Source organism: Eptesicus fuscus, chromosome 4, assembly GCF_027574615.1.
Source record: "Eptesicus fuscus isolate TK198812 chromosome 4, DD_ASM_mEF_20220401, whole genome shotgun sequence".
Taxonomy (NCBI): Eukaryota; Metazoa; Chordata; class Mammalia; order Chiroptera; family Vespertilionidae; genus Eptesicus; species Eptesicus fuscus.
In genome coordinates, this window is record NC_072476.1 from 7713732 (window position 1) to 7731111 (window position 17380).

Here is a 17380-nt window from a genome sequence, read left to right on the forward strand (position 1 = left end):
GCTTGCGAGCCACATGCGGCTCTTTGGCCCCTTGAGTGTGGCTCTTCCACAAAATACCACGGCCTGGGCGAGTCTATTTTGAAGAAGTGGCGTTAGAAGAAGTTTAAGTTTAAAAAATTTGGCTCTCAAAAGAAATTTCAATCGTTGTGCTGTTGATATTTGGCTCTGTTGACTAATGAGTTTGCCGACCACTGACCTATAGCATTTGCTGTGTAGAATGAGAAAAGAAGACAATCTTAGAGTGTTAGTCAGGGCAAGCTCACCGCTGTAACTACCAATCCCCAAACTCAGAAGCTTTGTGTTTGCTTATGTAACAGTTCAATACTGGCATCTGGAGGGTGACCTTCCATAAGGCCATTCAGGGGCCCAGGCTCCTTCCGTGTTGTGGCTCCATCATTCCTGGTGCGGAGAGAGAGGGGGGCCATGGGAAGCTTTCTCTCTTCCTCACCCTCCCTGGGACAGAGCTGTCATGTGGTGGCCTCAGCGTGACAGAGGCTGAGAAATGTAGTTTAGCTGTGTGCCCAGGAGGAACAGAGAACTGTCCTGCCACACTGAGGGGACACCACAATGTGAGGGTTGGGTGTAGGAAGAAGGACCCGCAAGGGACAGCACGGAGCCTGACCCGGGAAGCAAGAGGTCACCGGTTCGATTCCCGGTCAGGGCATGGCCCGGGTTGCAGGCTCGTTCCCCAGTGTGGGGCGTGCAGGAGGCAGCCAATCAATGATACGCTCATCAGTGATGTTTCTATCTCTCTTCCTCTCCCTTCCTCTCTGAAATCAATAAAAATATATTTTAAAAAAAGAAATGAAATTTCTTTAAAAAAATAAATAAAGAGAGACAGCACAGAGCCTTGCAGGCAGGGAGAAACCGGGAGCAAATGACATCGAGTGAGGAGACAGGTTGGAGAAGGGCTGGCAGGAGCAGTCCTGGGCGAGAGAGGCAAGCAAGGTGCTGAGGTACAAAATGGAACCTGGGGGCGAGGCCTCCTTGGGTTTTGCGCCCCAGGACTCTCGCTTGTCTCCCGAGCCCCATCCTGGCAGGGTCTTGTCTGCAGAGGCAGCGACGGGAGAGGCTGGGAAGATGCCTGTGGGTTGGCATCAGCCCCCGCCGCCCGAGCCCGCAGTTTCCCGTGAACAGATGGAGGCGGCCGAGCTTGGACGGAACATGGCTGGAGTCGCAGTACAGGTTAGGGGCAGCTCCCCCTTCCCTCTCAGAGGTCCAGCTCTGATCTGTCCACGACCTTGAAGGACCTCGGGGAGACGACGGGAAGGGAGATGGACCTTTGTCGAGTTTTCACTCTGTGTCGCTGGCAGTTTCCTCACTCGATTCTCGGTTGAACCCACCAGGTCAGTATTACCCCATTTTACAGCAGAGTAAACTGAGGTGCAGAAGAAGGTAAAAAGGCACTTGGGGTAAAAGGTGGAATTAGGATCTGAACGCACTAAGCCGGTTCTCCTGGGTCCCATCCAGGGGCTCACCAGGCCTCACAGGGGAGCACACGCCTGCACCCGGCCTGGCACCCTGGGCGCTGGGTGTGGGGAGAACCAGGCCTGGGCTCGGCGGACTTCTGAGTTATGCAAAGGAGAGCTCCCCTCAGGGTCTGGAGAGCAGCCGAGATCTACATGCCTGGGGTCCTGAAGGCCAAGAGCCGGAGGACAAGAGGGAGCCCCAGGGAACTGGGAAGGGCTGATGGGGCCCTCCTCCCGCTCCCCGCAGCCCCACCCCCGGCCCCAGAGCCCTCTGAACTTTGGATCTGAGCAGCTGAGCCAGCTCCAAGCTGTCATGGATCCCGAAGGTAAAGGAGCCCCCAGACCTCTCTCCCCCGCGTCCCTGCGCCGCCATCTCCCCCCCTCTGCCTCTCCCCCCGCCCCCCCCCAACTTATCTCAGTCCCTGATCGCTCCACCCCCACCGGAGACGAGGCTCCCCTGGTCCACGGAGGGCCCTAACCTCCCCGGATCCCTCCAGCCTCTCTGGACCCCAAGTTCCTTTCTGCCCGCCAGAGGCCTCCTCACGCTGCTTTCTCGCTTTGCTGGGTCTCAAGGAGCTCTGGCGAAGAAAGGGGTTCAGCCCCAGAAAAGGTGGGGTGGCCTCAGGGGCCGGCTCCTGGGGGCTCTCGGACAGGCGGTGGGAGGCAGGGGAGGGGCGAGCCCTGGACTCTGCCCCTGGCTGCAGGGGAGCGGCCTGGAGCCGGTCCTGCCCCATCCCGTCGCCGCCGCGGTGGGGGAGGGGCCGGCGTGCGGGGATCCCCTGCGGGGGGCGGGGTGATGCCCCTAAATGCTGAATGAAGGGGGGGGCGGGGGTGAGAACCGGGCTTAGTGCGTTCAGATCCTAATTCCACCTTTTTACCCCAAGTGCCTTTTTACCTTTTTCTGCACCTCAGTTTACTCTGCTGTAAAATGGGGTAATACTTACCTGGTGGGTTCAACCGAGAATCAAGTGAGGAAACTGCCAGCGACACAGTGAAAACTCGACAAAGGTCCATTTCCCTTCCCGTCCGTCTTCCCGAGGTCCTTCAAGGTCGTGGACAGATCAGAGCTGGACCTCTGAGAGGGAAGGGGGAGCTGCCCCTAACCTGTACTGCGACTCCAGCCGTGTTCCGTCCAAGCTGGCCCGCCTCCATTTCTTCACGGGAAACTGCGGGCTCGGGCGGCGGGGGGCACCGATGCCAATCCACTGAATGAAGGGCAGGGACGGGGGGTGGGGGGCCGGTCCTGGGGTCAGAAGGCTGCTGTGACCTCGGCCGGTCACCTGAGCGCTCAGCGCCGCCTCCCTTGCAGCTATAACACAGCACAGGTGTGTGAGGGGACAGGGCGGTGCCTGGAGGGGCCCATCTGCGCTCTGAATCTCCCCTGGGCTTCTTCCCGCTCTGCCCCCGCCCTGGTCGGCGGCTTCTGCTGGCCCTGCGTGCCCAGCCGCCTTGTGGTCCTGAAAGCAGCTCTTCTGGCCCCAAACAGCCCTTAGTGTAGAAAGGACCTCAGAGCAGAGCCTGGGTTCAAGTCCCATCCTACCAGCTGCCAGCTGTGTGGCCTGGGCACGGTGCTTAGCCTCGCTGTGCCCTGCTCCTCATCATGGAGTGAAATCAGCGCCTTCCCGTGGGCTGTGGTGCGGGTCGGGGTGAGGCCTGCGCAGAGGCAGCCCTCGGTGGCGCTAGGCTGCTGCTGCTGGCCCCTCACGCCTGTCTCTGCCGCCCTGAGCCTCCTCAGCCTCCTCAGCATCCACTCCATTTTTGGAAGCCCCGTATGCCCGCCTCCATCTGGCCGTCTCCCTGCCATGCCAGCTCCATTGCTGCTCGTGCCTCACCCCTCCTGCTCAGACTGGAAACCTCAGGGTCAGCTTTTACTGCTCACTGTCCTCGCACCCCAATACCCGGACAGTTGCCTCGTCCTACGCACTCACCTCTGTGGCGTCACCTGTGCCTTTTCCCATTCTGTCCCCCTCCCCGGGGGGCATGGCCCGGTGGAGGCTTCCTGTCATCGCTGCCTTCACACATGTGACCACCCCTGACCTCTAACTCCGAAGGGCTGGCGCTGGGGTCACTGAGCCGAGGGAATTGAGCCAGGAGGGAGCGGACAAGTCAAGGGCGTGAGGCAAAGGCTGGGGAACGGGGGCGGGGGGGGGAGTGGCGAGGACAGAGTTGGGCAGAAGCAGATGGCAGGCTGGTGGGCAAAGGTGGCGGGGTCAGACCTGGCCGAGGTGCGAGCGGGCGGCCCGGCCCCAAGCCTGTGGGTGCGGGTGCCGGTAGTGGGCCCTTTGCTCCCAGCTCAGGAGGGCGCCCTCCTCACACTCCACCTGGCTACTGCTTCTTGCCCAGCATTGCAACAGCCTCCCACTACCTCCTTCAGGAACCATAGGCACCATTCCAACAGTTAAACTTCCAAGAGCATTTAAAAAAAAATGTATTTTATTGATATTTTACAGAGAGGAAGGGAGAGGGATAGAGTTAGAAACATCGATGAGAGAGAAACATCGATTAGCTGCCTCCTGCACACTCCCCACTGGGCATGTGCCCGCAACCAAGGTACATGCCCTTGACCAGAATCGAACCTGGGACCCTTCAGTCCGCAGGCCGATGCTCCATCCACCGAGCCAAACCAGCCAGGGCTTCAAAGCATTTTTGATGCTGTGACTTCTGATCAAAAGTTTTAGTGATTTCCCATGGCCTATTGAGCAAAACCTAACTCTTTCCTGTCACTCGAGGCCTGCTCAGTCTGGCTCCAGCCTACCACGCGGCCCTCTCTCTTGCTACCCTCTAATTGCTCTGAAATTCTGTAGATTATTGCACCGTTTGTGTACTGGGTGATCACACTTGGCCCTACGTGGAGGTGGTTTCTTTCTCTAGAGAGAAAGGGGGAAGAAAAGAGCATTGATCTAGAAGCTGCGGTGCAAACCAGCTTCTGTCTCCACCTGGCGTTTGCCAAATGGGTCACCAAAGCCGCCAGCGGGACCCCGGGGCGTGGGAGCCCCGGTCAGGCCTCGGCTCAGGCACTGGATGGGGATCGGCGCGTTCCCTCCCCTTGCAGCTCTGTGGCTTCCTGGTGCAGTGACTCAGAGAGGTTGGCCAACTGCCTGACGTGGCCCCGCGTGTGGTGCCGGAGCTCGGTTCAAACCCAGGCGTTTCTCACTCCCAGTCCAGGCTCTTGCTCCAGCTCCAGGGACCCTGGACCCCTGGCTGCGGCTTACGGAGCTCTGAATATTGATATGATAAACATGTGCCAAATTAAAATATGACGTAGTGCTAGGTTAAGTGTGGTGAGTGAAAGGTTCAAGTCGGTGGTGCGCAGGCAGGCTAAATAGCCATCTCAGATGGTGAATAAAGGAAAATTGAATTTATTTAAGGAAAAGGGATGGGGAATGGAGATAGGGCTACACAGCCCTGAGCCAAAGGGTGTTGGGCCCAGGACGGCAGCAGAAGCACACTCAGGGCAGTGACACAAGGAAGGGCCCAGGAGAAGCCGCAGGAGCGCCCAGACTGGGCCGCTTGGCTCACTGGGAGGTCAGAGAAAAGGGCGCCTTGGAGACAGGTGCAGGGTTAGCCCGGGACGAGCTGCCGCTGCCCATTGCTCCCCTGGTTGCACGTCTCATGGGGTCCCTGAGAGGTTGGGGGACCGTGCCTGGGGGGGAATGGCACGGGCGTGCTCCTTGGAGGGAGGGCAGGCACTGGTCCTTGGTCCTGAGCATATTGATCGCTTTCCTGCGGGTGGGAATCTTGGGAAGGTCCAGGGGAGGGCCTTGTTAGAATGTCATCAGCTTCCCAGCTGTGCTCTCTCAGGGTCAGGGTCTCCACTGACGGGTCGGTGCCAGGGCAGGGGTCATTAGTCAGTGCAGCTGGCGCCCAGGCAGCCTGGCATCACTTGTCTGGTTTTGCTGCTTCTCTGGGCCTGGAGCTGAAACACGACTGAGGCCCAGGTGTTATCTCAGGGAGGGAAAGGCCGGGGTCTAACCCGCATGTCCGGTGATAAGCTGGGGAGGGCAGGTCACCGGGGGCGGGGTCCTTGTTGTCCCAGTTTTGCCCCTGGCCGGGCACCCCGAGTTCTCTGCCCTGGTGAGTTTCTGTGCCTGCCCATCGTCCTCGCTCTGCTCAGGTCTGTCTGTCAGCGAGGTGGGGAAGTGAGGGGACTCGAGCCCGCCTGCCTGGGCGGATGTTCCTGATGGCACTCGTCCCAGCGGTGTGGACTTGGGGCTAGTTACTTGCCCTTTCAGCGCCTCAGTTTCCTGGTCTGTAAAATGGGGATAATAATGGTATTCCCATAGGGCTGCTGTGAGGATTGAATGTGTTAATGTATATGAAATGCTTGTCACAGTGCCTCGGAAGGACAGTAAAAGTGTGGCTGTTATTACTGTACATTATGTCATTCCGGATTTGATTATAGACAAGTGGTCGTAGGACCCAGAGTTTAAGAAAAATTTATGAAGGCAAAAACCTTGAAATTGACAACTTCTATCTGCATGAATTTCCCCCTGTGAACTGGGGAAACCATCATTACCTGGTTTTAGCTGGAAGACTTCGTCAGCCTCTTGTAACACCACCGTTGCTGCCAACACAGGCCACATCGTTCCACATGCAATTCGGAACATAGACTTGTGATATTCATGTTCGGCCCATTGGCACAGCCTCCCTTACGCCCGCCGCCAGTCACGAGGAGGGGAAGGTGAGGGAGCCACTGTCTGGTCAGGGCAACCTGGAAGCTCAGACAAGACCGGCAAAACGCCAGCGAGGAAAAGCCCCACATTCCGTGCCCGAACCCACGTCCATCAGCACCCTTTCCTGTGACGTGTGGAGAGAGATGCAGGAAATACCCCTCAGAAACAGACACCAATGTTTTTAAAACTTCAGTTCTTTTTTTTTAATTATAATTTTAAAATTGATTTTAGAGAGAGGAAGGGAGTGAGGGAGAGAAGAGGGGGGAAGAGAGAAATAGCGATAGGCTGCCAGTCCCCGGCCCCCCCCCCCCCCCACCCCCGCAGGTGCCCAGACCAGGGACCACACGCCGCCCCTTGATGCAGGGAGGACACTCCAAGCACCTGAGCCACAGGGCGGGGCCAGAGATGCCAGTTTTAATAAAACTGGAAAACCAATGAAAAAGGTATCACAAATGAAACAATACTCTGAAGGTCAGGCACCTTGAGAGAACTCTTACCACCACTGCGAGGGCAGAGAGGGGACGGGGGGGGGGTGGGGGGCAGCGTCCCCGTCCCCCGCCAGCTGCTGCAGCTGTGGGCTCCTCTCACTCACAGCTGCGCACTCAGAGAGCCTGCGTTTGCGAAGGAACCCCTTTTGTTGGAAACATGGGAGTCAGGGCCTGAAGGGAGCTGGCGCCAGGCGTGTTTGTTTGTTTCTCACAAACGGGCCGCGGAGCCGGCACCTGCCTCTGCAGCCGGCGCTCAGAACTGATCCTGGGGGAGGCCTGGAGAAGGAAGGGCGGGTGCGCTGGTCGTTCCCAGCTCTGCCCTTTAGTAACGGCCTCTGTGTTCCTGCGCCTCATTCTCCATCTGTGAACACGGAGATCTCCGCCTTGAAAAACGGCGGGCAGGACTTGTGAGCGAGTGCGGGCATCTAGCAGGCACCCTGGTGGCAGCTCCCCTCTGGTCCTGCGGGTCAGGACCTCCCGTCTCTGCCGTGAATTAGAATTACGTCACCACATTCCAGACCCGTTCCTTCAGATTTCCTGGGGGTGCGGCCCAGCATCTTGCAAAGCTCCCCAGACAGTTCCATTGTGGAGCCTGGGTTTGGGACCACTGCTCTCCCCCGCTTGACCGTGTCTCAAATGAGGGGTCTCTCCCTCTCTCTCTGTCTCTCTCTCTCTCTTTTCAACTTGTTTTATTATAATGTCAAACAGTCACATGAATAGACAGAAAAATCTGATGAACCCTCATGTACCCACCATCCAGCCTCAACAGCCATCAGCTGTGGCCAGTGCAGCCCCATCCACACCCGCTTTTGCTTTCTGCCTTCCAGGTCACCTTAAAGCAGAACCAGCTCTGACTGACCAGCGTGGCTCACTGGGTGAGCATCGACCTATGAACCAGGAGGTCATGGCTCGATTCCTGCTCAGGGCACAGGCCCGGGTTGTTAACATTAAATGATCTTAATGTCATCAATTAAAATATACATATATATTTTTAAAATCAGCTCTTATACATTCACTTCTCAGCATGTATTTTCTAAAATATAAGGAATGACTTCTTTAAAAAAATATTTTTTTATTGATTTCAGAGAGGGAGGAAGAGACAGAAACATCAGTGATGAGAGAGAATCATTGATTGGCTGCTTCCTGCACGCCCCCTACTGGGGATCAAGCCCAGAAACCCCGACATGAGCCCTGAGGGAACAATGACCTTCTGGTCCTTAGATTGACGCTTAACCACTGAGCAACACCGGCTGGGCTTTAAATAGATTGTGTGTGTGTGTGTGTGTTTATTGATTTTGGAGAGAGAGGAAGGGCGGGGAATAGAGAGAAACATCGATTGGATGCCTCTTGCATGCCCCCCCATTGGGGATCAAGCCCCACAACTTGGGCATGTGCCCTGACCAAGAATCGATCTGGTGACCTCTTGGTACATGGGTCAATGCTCAACCACTGAGCCACACCAGCCAGGCATGACTTCTTTTTATTACAGTCACAACTAAATTTTAAAAATTCTCTTAATGTTATCAAATATCCAGTGTTCAGATTTTCAATTGTTTCATAAATGTCCTAATTTAGTTTCAATTAGTATGTTTGAATTAGATTACAAATAAGATCAATACACTGTGATTGATCGGTTAGTATGTGCTTTAGATTATTTAATCTCTTCTTTCCTTGCAATGCATTTGCTAAAGAAACTGGGTTATCCTCTGGTAGGGGCGCCTCTGGTCTGAATCTTGCTGGTGGTTGCACCAGAAGCCTGATCTGGTTTGCGGAGAGCACTGCCTGGGTGCAGGGAGGATGCTCCAAGCACCGAGCCACGGGCGGGGTGTGTGTGTTGGGGGGGGGGGGGGGCAGAGATGCCAATCTCCCTCAGGAGCTCGATGTTGGCTTTTGGTGCTCAGTTCCTGGCTGCACCGGTTCTCAGAGGTTGCAGAAGGTTCCTCCTTCCCGCAGAGCAGGGGTTCTTACTTGGTTAAGCAGACAACGCAGCGATGTTTGTAACTCTGCCGAGTGGTACAGCCGTCGCCACGGAGCATTGCCGCCGTCCGGGAGGTCTCCTGTCGCTGAGTGCGTCCCCAGCCCCGGCGAGCACCGTTCCCGAGCCGTCCCTCTCCATGTGCCTCCTCCGGCCATTTCACCTCCACGGAGGCGTGCCGTGTGCGGTCTGTGTGCCCATCAGTTCTTCCCCTCGTGTGCACGTGGGTCCCAGGGGAGCGCTTCTACAGCCTGGGGCCTGGGACACCCCAAAGATTCGGTGCAGGCGGTCTGCAGTGGGCCTGCGAGGCCGGGGTCTGGGAAGCCCCGGTGACCCCAGTGGGCAGCGGTGGAGGCCCTGCTTCCTCAGCCTCGGTGAAGGGCGCCCACACCCACTGCCTGCTCTCCTCACCGCCACACACGCTTGACCACGACCACGTGGCTCCTGCCCAACCACACGGAACCAACACGCTGCAAAGGCCTTCCCGCTGCGAGCCCACCCCGCGGCCTTCCTTCTTCTGTTCACACCCTGCCCCTCCCCACCCCCTCTTGTTAATCCTCACCTGAGGATGTTTTTTCCATTGCTTTTCAGAGAGATTGGGGAGAGAGAGAGAGGGAGAGAGAGAGGTGAGACCTAGCCACTGGTTGCCTCTGCACGCACCCTGACTGAGGGCGTGGGCTGACACTCTAACCACTGAGAACGTGGCCAGGGCCACACCCTGCTTCTTGGAATCCAGGCACCCCTCCCTCCCGGGCCTCCTCTTCTTCCCTGACCAGGTGATTTCCGCCCCCCTTCCGGCTCAGTCACCAGCCATGTACTCTGGCCAGTCCAAAGTCTCCATTCCTCATCCCCGTAGCTCTTCTGAGCTCCAGACCCGCTCTCCTACCCACCATCGGGGACAGCCACCCACATTTCCTGCTGGCATCTCAACCTTGGCATCTGCAAAACCAAAGTCATTCTCGAGCCTCCCCCGCCCCCCGCCCCAGCTCTGCTGCTTACAAGCCCGTCACCAGGGCGGGGGGAGCGGGGGGGGCTGGCTTCTGTACTTGCAGAGGGACACTGTCCCGTGGTGAGGCCCGGTGAGAGCAGAGGGCCGTGGGCCTGGCGCCCACACACAGGCAGAGCGGGCTGCTGTCCTCCGCGGTCCATCCTCCATCCCCCCCTCCCTCCACCCCACCCCACCCTCCTCCACCCCACCCTGCTCCTCCCCACCCTGCTCCTCCCTCAGCAGCGCTGGGGACCAGTTTCCAGCTCCCAGGACAGGAACGAGGCTTCTGTCTTATTAGCTGCTCATCCTGCCCATCCCACCTCAGGAACAACGGCCGCCTTCCCCCTGCCTGCTAGTCCCGCGGTGCCCGCCAGAGTCTTCTCGTCTGGCCCATTGCTCCCGCCGCCTTTTGCCCCCAACCCACCTCCAGTTGATGGCTGAGGTGACCTTCTAGAAAAAGTCACAATCATGCCATTCCCTTGCTTACAATCCGTTATGGCTCCTGCCATCCATCCAGACTCCAGCTGGTTGAGTCCTTTTCCTCTCTGGCCTCAACTCCCACCATTTCTCCTGCGAACCCTCCTCAGCCGTCCTTCCCATCTCTCTCTACTTTCTTGCTTCTGAGCCTTGAACACCTGCGCTTTCAGCCTGAACTATCTTGCCCTCCCTCCTCACCACCCGACACCTCTGCTTGGCAAACATTACTCATCCTTCAAGGCCACTGGAACCACCGCCCCGTCCGCAGGGACACTTAGTCATTTCTGCCTCCCGCTCCCACCACCCTTGGTAAATGCTTCAGTCATTCCTTCAGCAAACACGTCTACCATGTGCCAGACAGTGTTCCCGAGCACTTTGCAAATATTAACTCACTTAATTTTTATAACCCTCAATGAGGGGGTTATTAGCGCTATCGCTCTTACGGGTGAGGAGCCTAAGGCCCAGAGAGGGGGGTCACTTCCCCGATCACTTAGCTGAAGGAGGCAGAGCCCGCCCTGAAGCCCAGGCCGTGAGGCTCCAGCGCCTGGACTCTGATTCATTCCACCGTGCGGCCTCTCTGCTTGGATGAGCGCCATTGAACACTTAGCATTAAGCTAAGCGATAGGAAACTCCATGTCGGCCCGTGTTTGCCCAACCAAAGCAGCACATTCATCTGGTTCGCTGTGCCAGGCGCTTACGACACAGCCAGAAACTCTGGAAAGACATGCCTTTGCCCCCAGAGAGGAAACATGGTTAGAGTGAGGTGATAGGGAAGGAGCCAGGAGCGGAGGGAGCATGTGGCCTGATTCCGGGGTCTGAGAGCCCCCTGCAGAGTGACAGAGTCTAAGACCTGAAAGGAGTGAGAGGTGGAAGGGGAGTTGGAGGGGGAGGGTAAGAGAAGGGGCTTCCAGGCAGAGGCACAACCTGGAATAGCACAGGCTAAGGCCTGAAAGCTAAGAGAAACAGCTGCCCACTCTGTCACCTCCAATTAGTACCTGGCACTGACCAGTTGCTCAATAAAGATTTGTCAAAAGAATATATTAAAAATGCAAAGAAGTCAAGAGAGCTAAAGATGACACAATGAAAGTGGGGAGTTCTTTAGAATATGTATGTTTTTATTGATTTTAGAAAGAGAGGAGGGGAGAGCCAGAGAGAGATAAACATAGATTGGCTGCCTCCATGTGCCCTGACCGAGAATAGAACCCGTGACCTCTTGGTGCATGCGACAATGGTCAACCAACTGAGCCACACCGGCCAGGGTGGGGGTTTTTTATTGTTAATCCTCACCTGAGGATATTTTTTCCCATTGATTTTTATTTTTATTTTTTAAATTGATTTCAGAGAGAGAGATAGAAACATCAATGATGAGAGAGAATCATTGATCGGCTGCCTCCTGCACACCCCCCACTGGGGATCAAGCCCACAACCCGGGCATGTGCCCTTGACTGGAATCGAACTTGGGACCCTTCAGTCCACAGGCCAATGCTCTATCCACTGGGCCAAACCGGCTAGGGCTCCCATTGATTTTTAAAGAGAGTAGGAGGAAGGGAGGGAGGGGGGAGAGGGAAGGAGAGAGGAAAAAACATTGATGTGAGAGACACATCGATTGGTCACCTCCAGGCATGTGCCCCAATCAGGGCCGGGGATCAAACCTGCAACCCAAGTACATGCCCTTGACCAGTAATTGAACCGTAGACCCTTCAGTGCATGGACCAGCGCTCCAACCACTGAGCCACACCGGCCAGGGTGAAAGTGGGGTTTTAAACAGGCGAGTGATCCACTCAAGTTTAGTTGTTTATTGTTTTACTTTAAAGTCAGGTTTAATGAGGTATAATTATGGACAATAAAAGTTTCCCTTTTCTCTGTGAAGTTCTATGCGGCTGATGAAGGCATCAGTCGTGTAGCCACCATCGCAGACAAGATCTAGAATAGTTCAATCACATCCAAAACTCCTTGGTGCTGCCCCTTCCTGGCCAGCCCCTCCCCACCCCGAGGCAAACATCCGTCTCCTCTCTGTGGTTATGGGTTTGCCGTTTCCAGAATGTCATCTGGATGACTCAGGTAGAATGCAGCCCTTCGAATCGGCCTCTCTACTTAGAACCACACACTTGAGATGTGTCCCTGTTGCGTGTCTCGGTGGCTGGTTCCCTTCTCATTGCTGAATGGAGGTCCACCGTATAGAGGAATCAGTTTGTACAGATGCACAGGTGTTTAGCTGCTACTCGCCAGCTGAAGGATTCAAGTTCGCTTTGAAAAGCAAACATCACTGCCCCGAATCCAGTGGAGCGCAGGCCCTGCCTCTGCTGTTTGCCCCAGGCCTTTGCCTGGCGGCACTGGTGCCAACACAGGAGATGGGGGCTGTGTCGCTGTCCGTTGTACGGGCTTTGTTCCCAGCACGCAGCCGGGGCACAGCTGGCCCTGAGTGAGGCATGGGAGCTGCTTGGCACAGCCGTGGGAGAGAATGTGGGGAAGGCGGCCGAGGTTCAATTACAGGCCTTGGCTGAGGGTAGGGGTGAGGGGTGTAGATCAGGTACGGGGCTTTGGGGAAGAAGAGCCCAGTTCTGAGAGTAGAGCAAGCCAGAGTGTATGGCGTTACTTCAACTTGGAGCAAAAGTGCGGTAACAAAACCCAACCCAACCCAACCCAACCCAACCCAGCCCAACCCTCAGAGGCTATCATCATCCAGTTGTCTTCCCTTCTCCTGTGCTTCTGTGAGGCTGCAGATCTTCTCTTGGCCGGCAGAGGGGGCTGATGCCCCATGCCTGAGCCTCCTCTGCTCTCATCCCATTCATTCAACAGGCAGGACACATTGGCGGATACTCACAGCAGGAAGGACCTTAGAGACCACCCACCGTGTCCATAACTATTGTTTTACGGGCAAAGGACTCGGCCCCACCCGGAAGCTATGCCCCACAGAGGGGGGCTCACACGAGTTCCCCGTGTACAGCTCCCATCTCTAGAAAGATGACAGTTTATCGAAACATCAGGTGTGGGAGGGGTCTCCAAGCCAGAGGGCAAAGTCAGAGGGACAGTCGCCGCGACCACAATGCCTGGCTGGTCTGACTCTGCTGCCCATTTGTGTGGCTCTCGGCCTACTTGCCTTTCCTCTCGGTTCCTATCTCCACCTAGAAAAAGCTGAACTCCCAGCTTTAAAACATTGTGCCAGGGAGAAGCCTGGATGAAAGACACACAGCTCATCTTTTACTGGGGCTTCCAGCGGGACTGGAAGGCAGCAGGTGACGGAGATGCTGTGATGCTGTTCACTCCGCTCCTGGCTGGTCCGTAGCTGCTGACCCAGCACTAAGGGTGCCAGAAAAGATCCAGGACATGGTCAAAATGTGCAGTTCAGATAACCAACAGATGTATTTTAAAATTTTTAACCTACAGATTTCAGAGAGAGAGAGAGAGAGAGAGAGAGAGAGAGAGACTGTGCCACCCATTATGCATTCTTTGGCAGACTCTGACATGTGCCCTGACCAGGGACTGAACCAAAACCTTGGCTCACTGGGACAATGTTCCAACCCACTGAGCTACCCGGCCAGGGCACCAACAGATACTTTAAAGTAAATGTATGTTCTAAATATCACCTAGGATATGTTTATACTAAAACATCTTTGATGTTTGTCAGAAATTTAAATTTAACTAGGTGGTGTGTATTTTTATTTGCTCAATCCTGCCACCCTGGCCAGTCCACAGGGGCCTCCCAGAACCCCAGCCCCTCTCCCGGGACCCCCAGATCTTCTTGCTGGTTGGCTAGTGCCCAATTTTGCTGGTTGTTAAATAGAACTGACCCTTGAACAACACGGGTTTGAACTGCACGGGGCCCCTTACATGCATTTTTTTTTCTCCTGATAAACACTTGTACCGTTTTGGAGCCATGGTTGGGATGCATGGACCTGCAGTGTGTTATACAGGTGACTTGAGCATCCGTGAATGTTGGTATCAGTGGGAGGGGCGGGTCCCGGAAGCAATCCCCCATCGATACCGAGGGATAACTGAAGTTTGGGGAGGGGGGGTCAAAGGCTATATGGGAGCCCTGGCAGGTGTGGCTCAGTTGATGGGGCATCATCCCGTGCACCGTAAGGTTGCTGGTTCAATTCCTGGTCCGGGCACATGCCAGGGTTTCGGCCTTGATTCCTGGGTAGGGGGAGCGCAGGACACAGTCCATCAATGTTCTGCTCTCACATGGATGTTTCTCTTCCTCTCTCTCTCTAAAAATCAATAAAAATATTTATTTATTTAAAAAGGTTTTTTAATTGATTTCAGAGAAGCAGGGAGAGGAAGAGAGAGATAGAAACATCGATGATGAGAGAGAATCATTGATTGGCTGCCTCCTGCGCGCCCCACACTGGGGATGGAGCCTGCAACCGGGCCTGTGCCCTGACGGGGAATCAAACCGTGACCTCCTGGTTCACAGGTCAGAGCTCAACCACTGAGCCGCCGGCCGGGCAGTAACCACATTTGTTAAAAAGCCACACAGGAATGTCCAATTGCTCGGGGGTGCGGCCCCGCACCCCGCACCGCTCCAGAGCCCCCCGGAGAGGCGCCCCCCCACAGCGCTGTGCTCTCTCCCCCCAGGCCTGGCGCTCCTGCTGCCCCCGGCCACGCTGGCCGCCCTGGCCGCCGGCTGGCTCCGCGAGGACTGCCCGGGCCTGAACCTCGCGGCCGCGGCCACCGGGGCGGCCCCCGCGCAGGCGGCGCTGTGGGCCAAGTCCCCGGGCATCCTGGCCGGGCGGCCTTTCTTCGACGCCGTCTTCGCCCAAGTCCACTGCCAGGTCTCCTGGCTGCTCCCGGAGGGGGCCCGGCTGCAGCCCGTGGCCAAGGTGGCCGAGGTGCGCGGCCCGGCGCACGGCCTCCTGCTGGGCGAGCGGCCGGCCCTGAACGCGCTGGCCCGCTGCAGCGGGGTGGCCAGCGCGGCGGCGGCGGCCGTGGCGGCCGCCCGGGGCGCGGGCTGGGCCGGGCAGGTGGCGGGCACGCGGAAGACCACGCCCGGCTTCCGGCTGGCGGAGAAGTACGGGCTCCTCGTGGGCGGGGCCGCCGCTCACCGCTACGACCTGGGCGGGCTGGTGATGGTGAAGGACAACCACGTGGTGGCCGCCGGCGGAGTGGGCAAGGTGACGTCACAGCCCGCCCCTCGCAGCCCTTCCCCGCGGGCGGGAGGGGGGATGAGCCCCTGCACCCCCCGGGCGGGAGGGGGTTGGGAGGGGGATGAGCCCCTGCACCCCGCGGGCGGGAGGGGGTTGGGAGGGGGTGAGCCCCTGCACCCCCCGGGCGGGAGGGGCTTGGGAGGGGGATGAGCCCCTGCACCCCCCCGGGCGGGAGGGGGTTGGGAGGGGGATGAACCCCTGCACCCCGCGGGCGGGAGGGGGTTGGGAGGGGGTGAGCCCCTGCACCCCCCGGGCGAGAGGGGGTTGGGAGGGGGTGAGCCCCTGCACCCCCCGGGCGGGAGGGGGTTGGGAGGGGGTGAGCCCCTGCACCCCCCGGGCGGGAGGGGCTTGGGAGGGGGATGAGCCCCTGCACCCCCCGGGCGGGAGGGGCTTGGGAGGGGGATGAGCCCCTGCACCCCGCGGGAGGGAGGGGGTTGGGAGGGGGTGAGCCCCTGCACCCCCCCGGGCGGGAGGGGCTTGGGAGGGGGATGAGCCCCTGCACCCCCCGGGCGGGAGGGGGTTGGGAGGGGGATGAGCCCCTGCACCCCGCGGGCGGGAGGGGGTTGGGAGGGGGTGAGCCCCTGCACCCCGCGGGCGGGAGGGGGTTGGGAGGGGGTGAGCCCCTGCACCCCCCGGGCGGGAAGGGGTTGGGAGGGGGTGAGCCCCTGCACCCCCCGGGCGAGAGGGGGTTGGGAGGGGGTGAGCCCCTGCACCCCGCGGGCGGGAGGGGGTTGGGAGGGGGTGAGCCCCTGCACCCCGCGGGCGCTCCCTCTGGAAACGAGGCCTTGCATGCGCTTCTCTAAAGCGTCCGGCTTGGCATGATGTTCAAGAGCAAAGGACCAGCGTGGGGAGCCATAGTCCATGGCTTCCGGCCCTGGGTCCCTGACCCGGTCTCCCACTGTGAAAAGGTTCTTTTTTCTTATTTTTATCCTCACCCGAGGATATTTTTCCATTGATTTTCAGGGAGAGTGGGAAAGAGAGGGAAAGAAACACCGATGTGAGAAAAACACATCCAGGGCCAGGGAGGAACCAAGACACGCGCCCTGAACCAGAATAGAACCGATTCCTGAACCAGAATCGAACCCGGGACCCTTGGGTCCTCAGGCCGAGGTTCTAGCCACTGAGCCAAACCCACCAGGGCTGTGGCAAGGTTCTTAAAGAGCCCTTCCAGTTTAATGCTCTGAGTCAAATTGAACTCATCCAAATGCCAAATATTGCTGATATTAGGCCTTTTTTTCGGACCCACAAGAGTGACCATTTCATGTGGTTTCACCTAATACGAAAGAAACCATCCTGATGCCCTGTTTCCTCATTAACCCCAAGCTCTTGTCCACCTGGGACCTTTGCCTGCCAGTCCCAGCCCCGTGTGCCCCTAACGCCACCCCTGTCACCCTCACCCGGCCTGGCAGGCGGTGAGGCGGGCCCAGCAGGTGGCCAACTTCACCCTGAAGGTGGAGGTGGAGTGCAGCAGCCTGCAGGAGGCCCTGGAGGCGGCGGAGGCCGGAGCAGACCTCGTGCTGCTGGACAACTTCAGGCCGGAGGTGAGTGGGGTTGGCTTCCGGGAAGGGCCATGTCAGGGGCTGTCACCTCCCCTCGGCTTGTGTCCCGCAGGAGCTGCACCCCACGGCTGAAGCGCTGAAGGCCCGGTTCCCGCGTGTGGGCGTGGAGGCCAGCGGGGGCATCACGCTGGGCAACCTGCCTCAGTTCTGTGGGCCGCACGTCGATGTCATCTCCTTGGGGATGCTGACCCAGGCGGCCCCGGCTCTGGATTTCTCCCTGAAGCTGTTTGCGGAGGGGGCCACTCCAGTGCCCCGCGCCCGCCGGTCCTAACGCCCAGGCGGATGACACTGGCAATGGGACAACATGGTTTCTTGGGACTTTACCTCTGCTCGCCTCAGTTTCCTAGTCTGTAAAATGGGTCTAATAAATGACCAACCTTACACACTTCTTTGGGCAGCAGTTAACACATGGTAAGCGCTCAGGAAATACTAGGAATGGCCAGAGTTGTCTTCTCTGCTATGCACTTTTTTCGCACACTGCCTTCTCTCCAGTCCAGTTGTGTCTTTAATCAACAGTTGTTGATTGGCCACTGTCAACCAGGCCGGCCATCCCGTAGCTGCTGTGGCCTGTACATGCAGGTTATAGAGAACACCTGATCATCTC

The 17380-nt window shown here is 57.7% G+C and overlaps 1 protein-coding gene across 1 annotated transcript; it reads left to right on the forward strand.

Annotated features, from left to right (window-relative positions):
• The first annotated feature begins 1164 nt into the window (after nucleotides 1-1164).
• Nucleotides 1165-17102, forward strand: QPRT (quinolinate phosphoribosyltransferase). The gene is made up of 5 exons (XM_054714140.1): nucleotides 1165-1185; nucleotides 1717-1795; nucleotides 14649-15184; nucleotides 16627-16758; nucleotides 16829-17102. Exons 1-5 carry the CDS (start codon nucleotides 1165-1167, stop codon nucleotides 17045-17047), a joined length of 987 nt encoding a protein of 328 aa, XP_054570115.1. The 3' UTR covers nucleotides 17048-17102.
• Nucleotides 17103-17380: the final 278 nt, after the last annotated feature.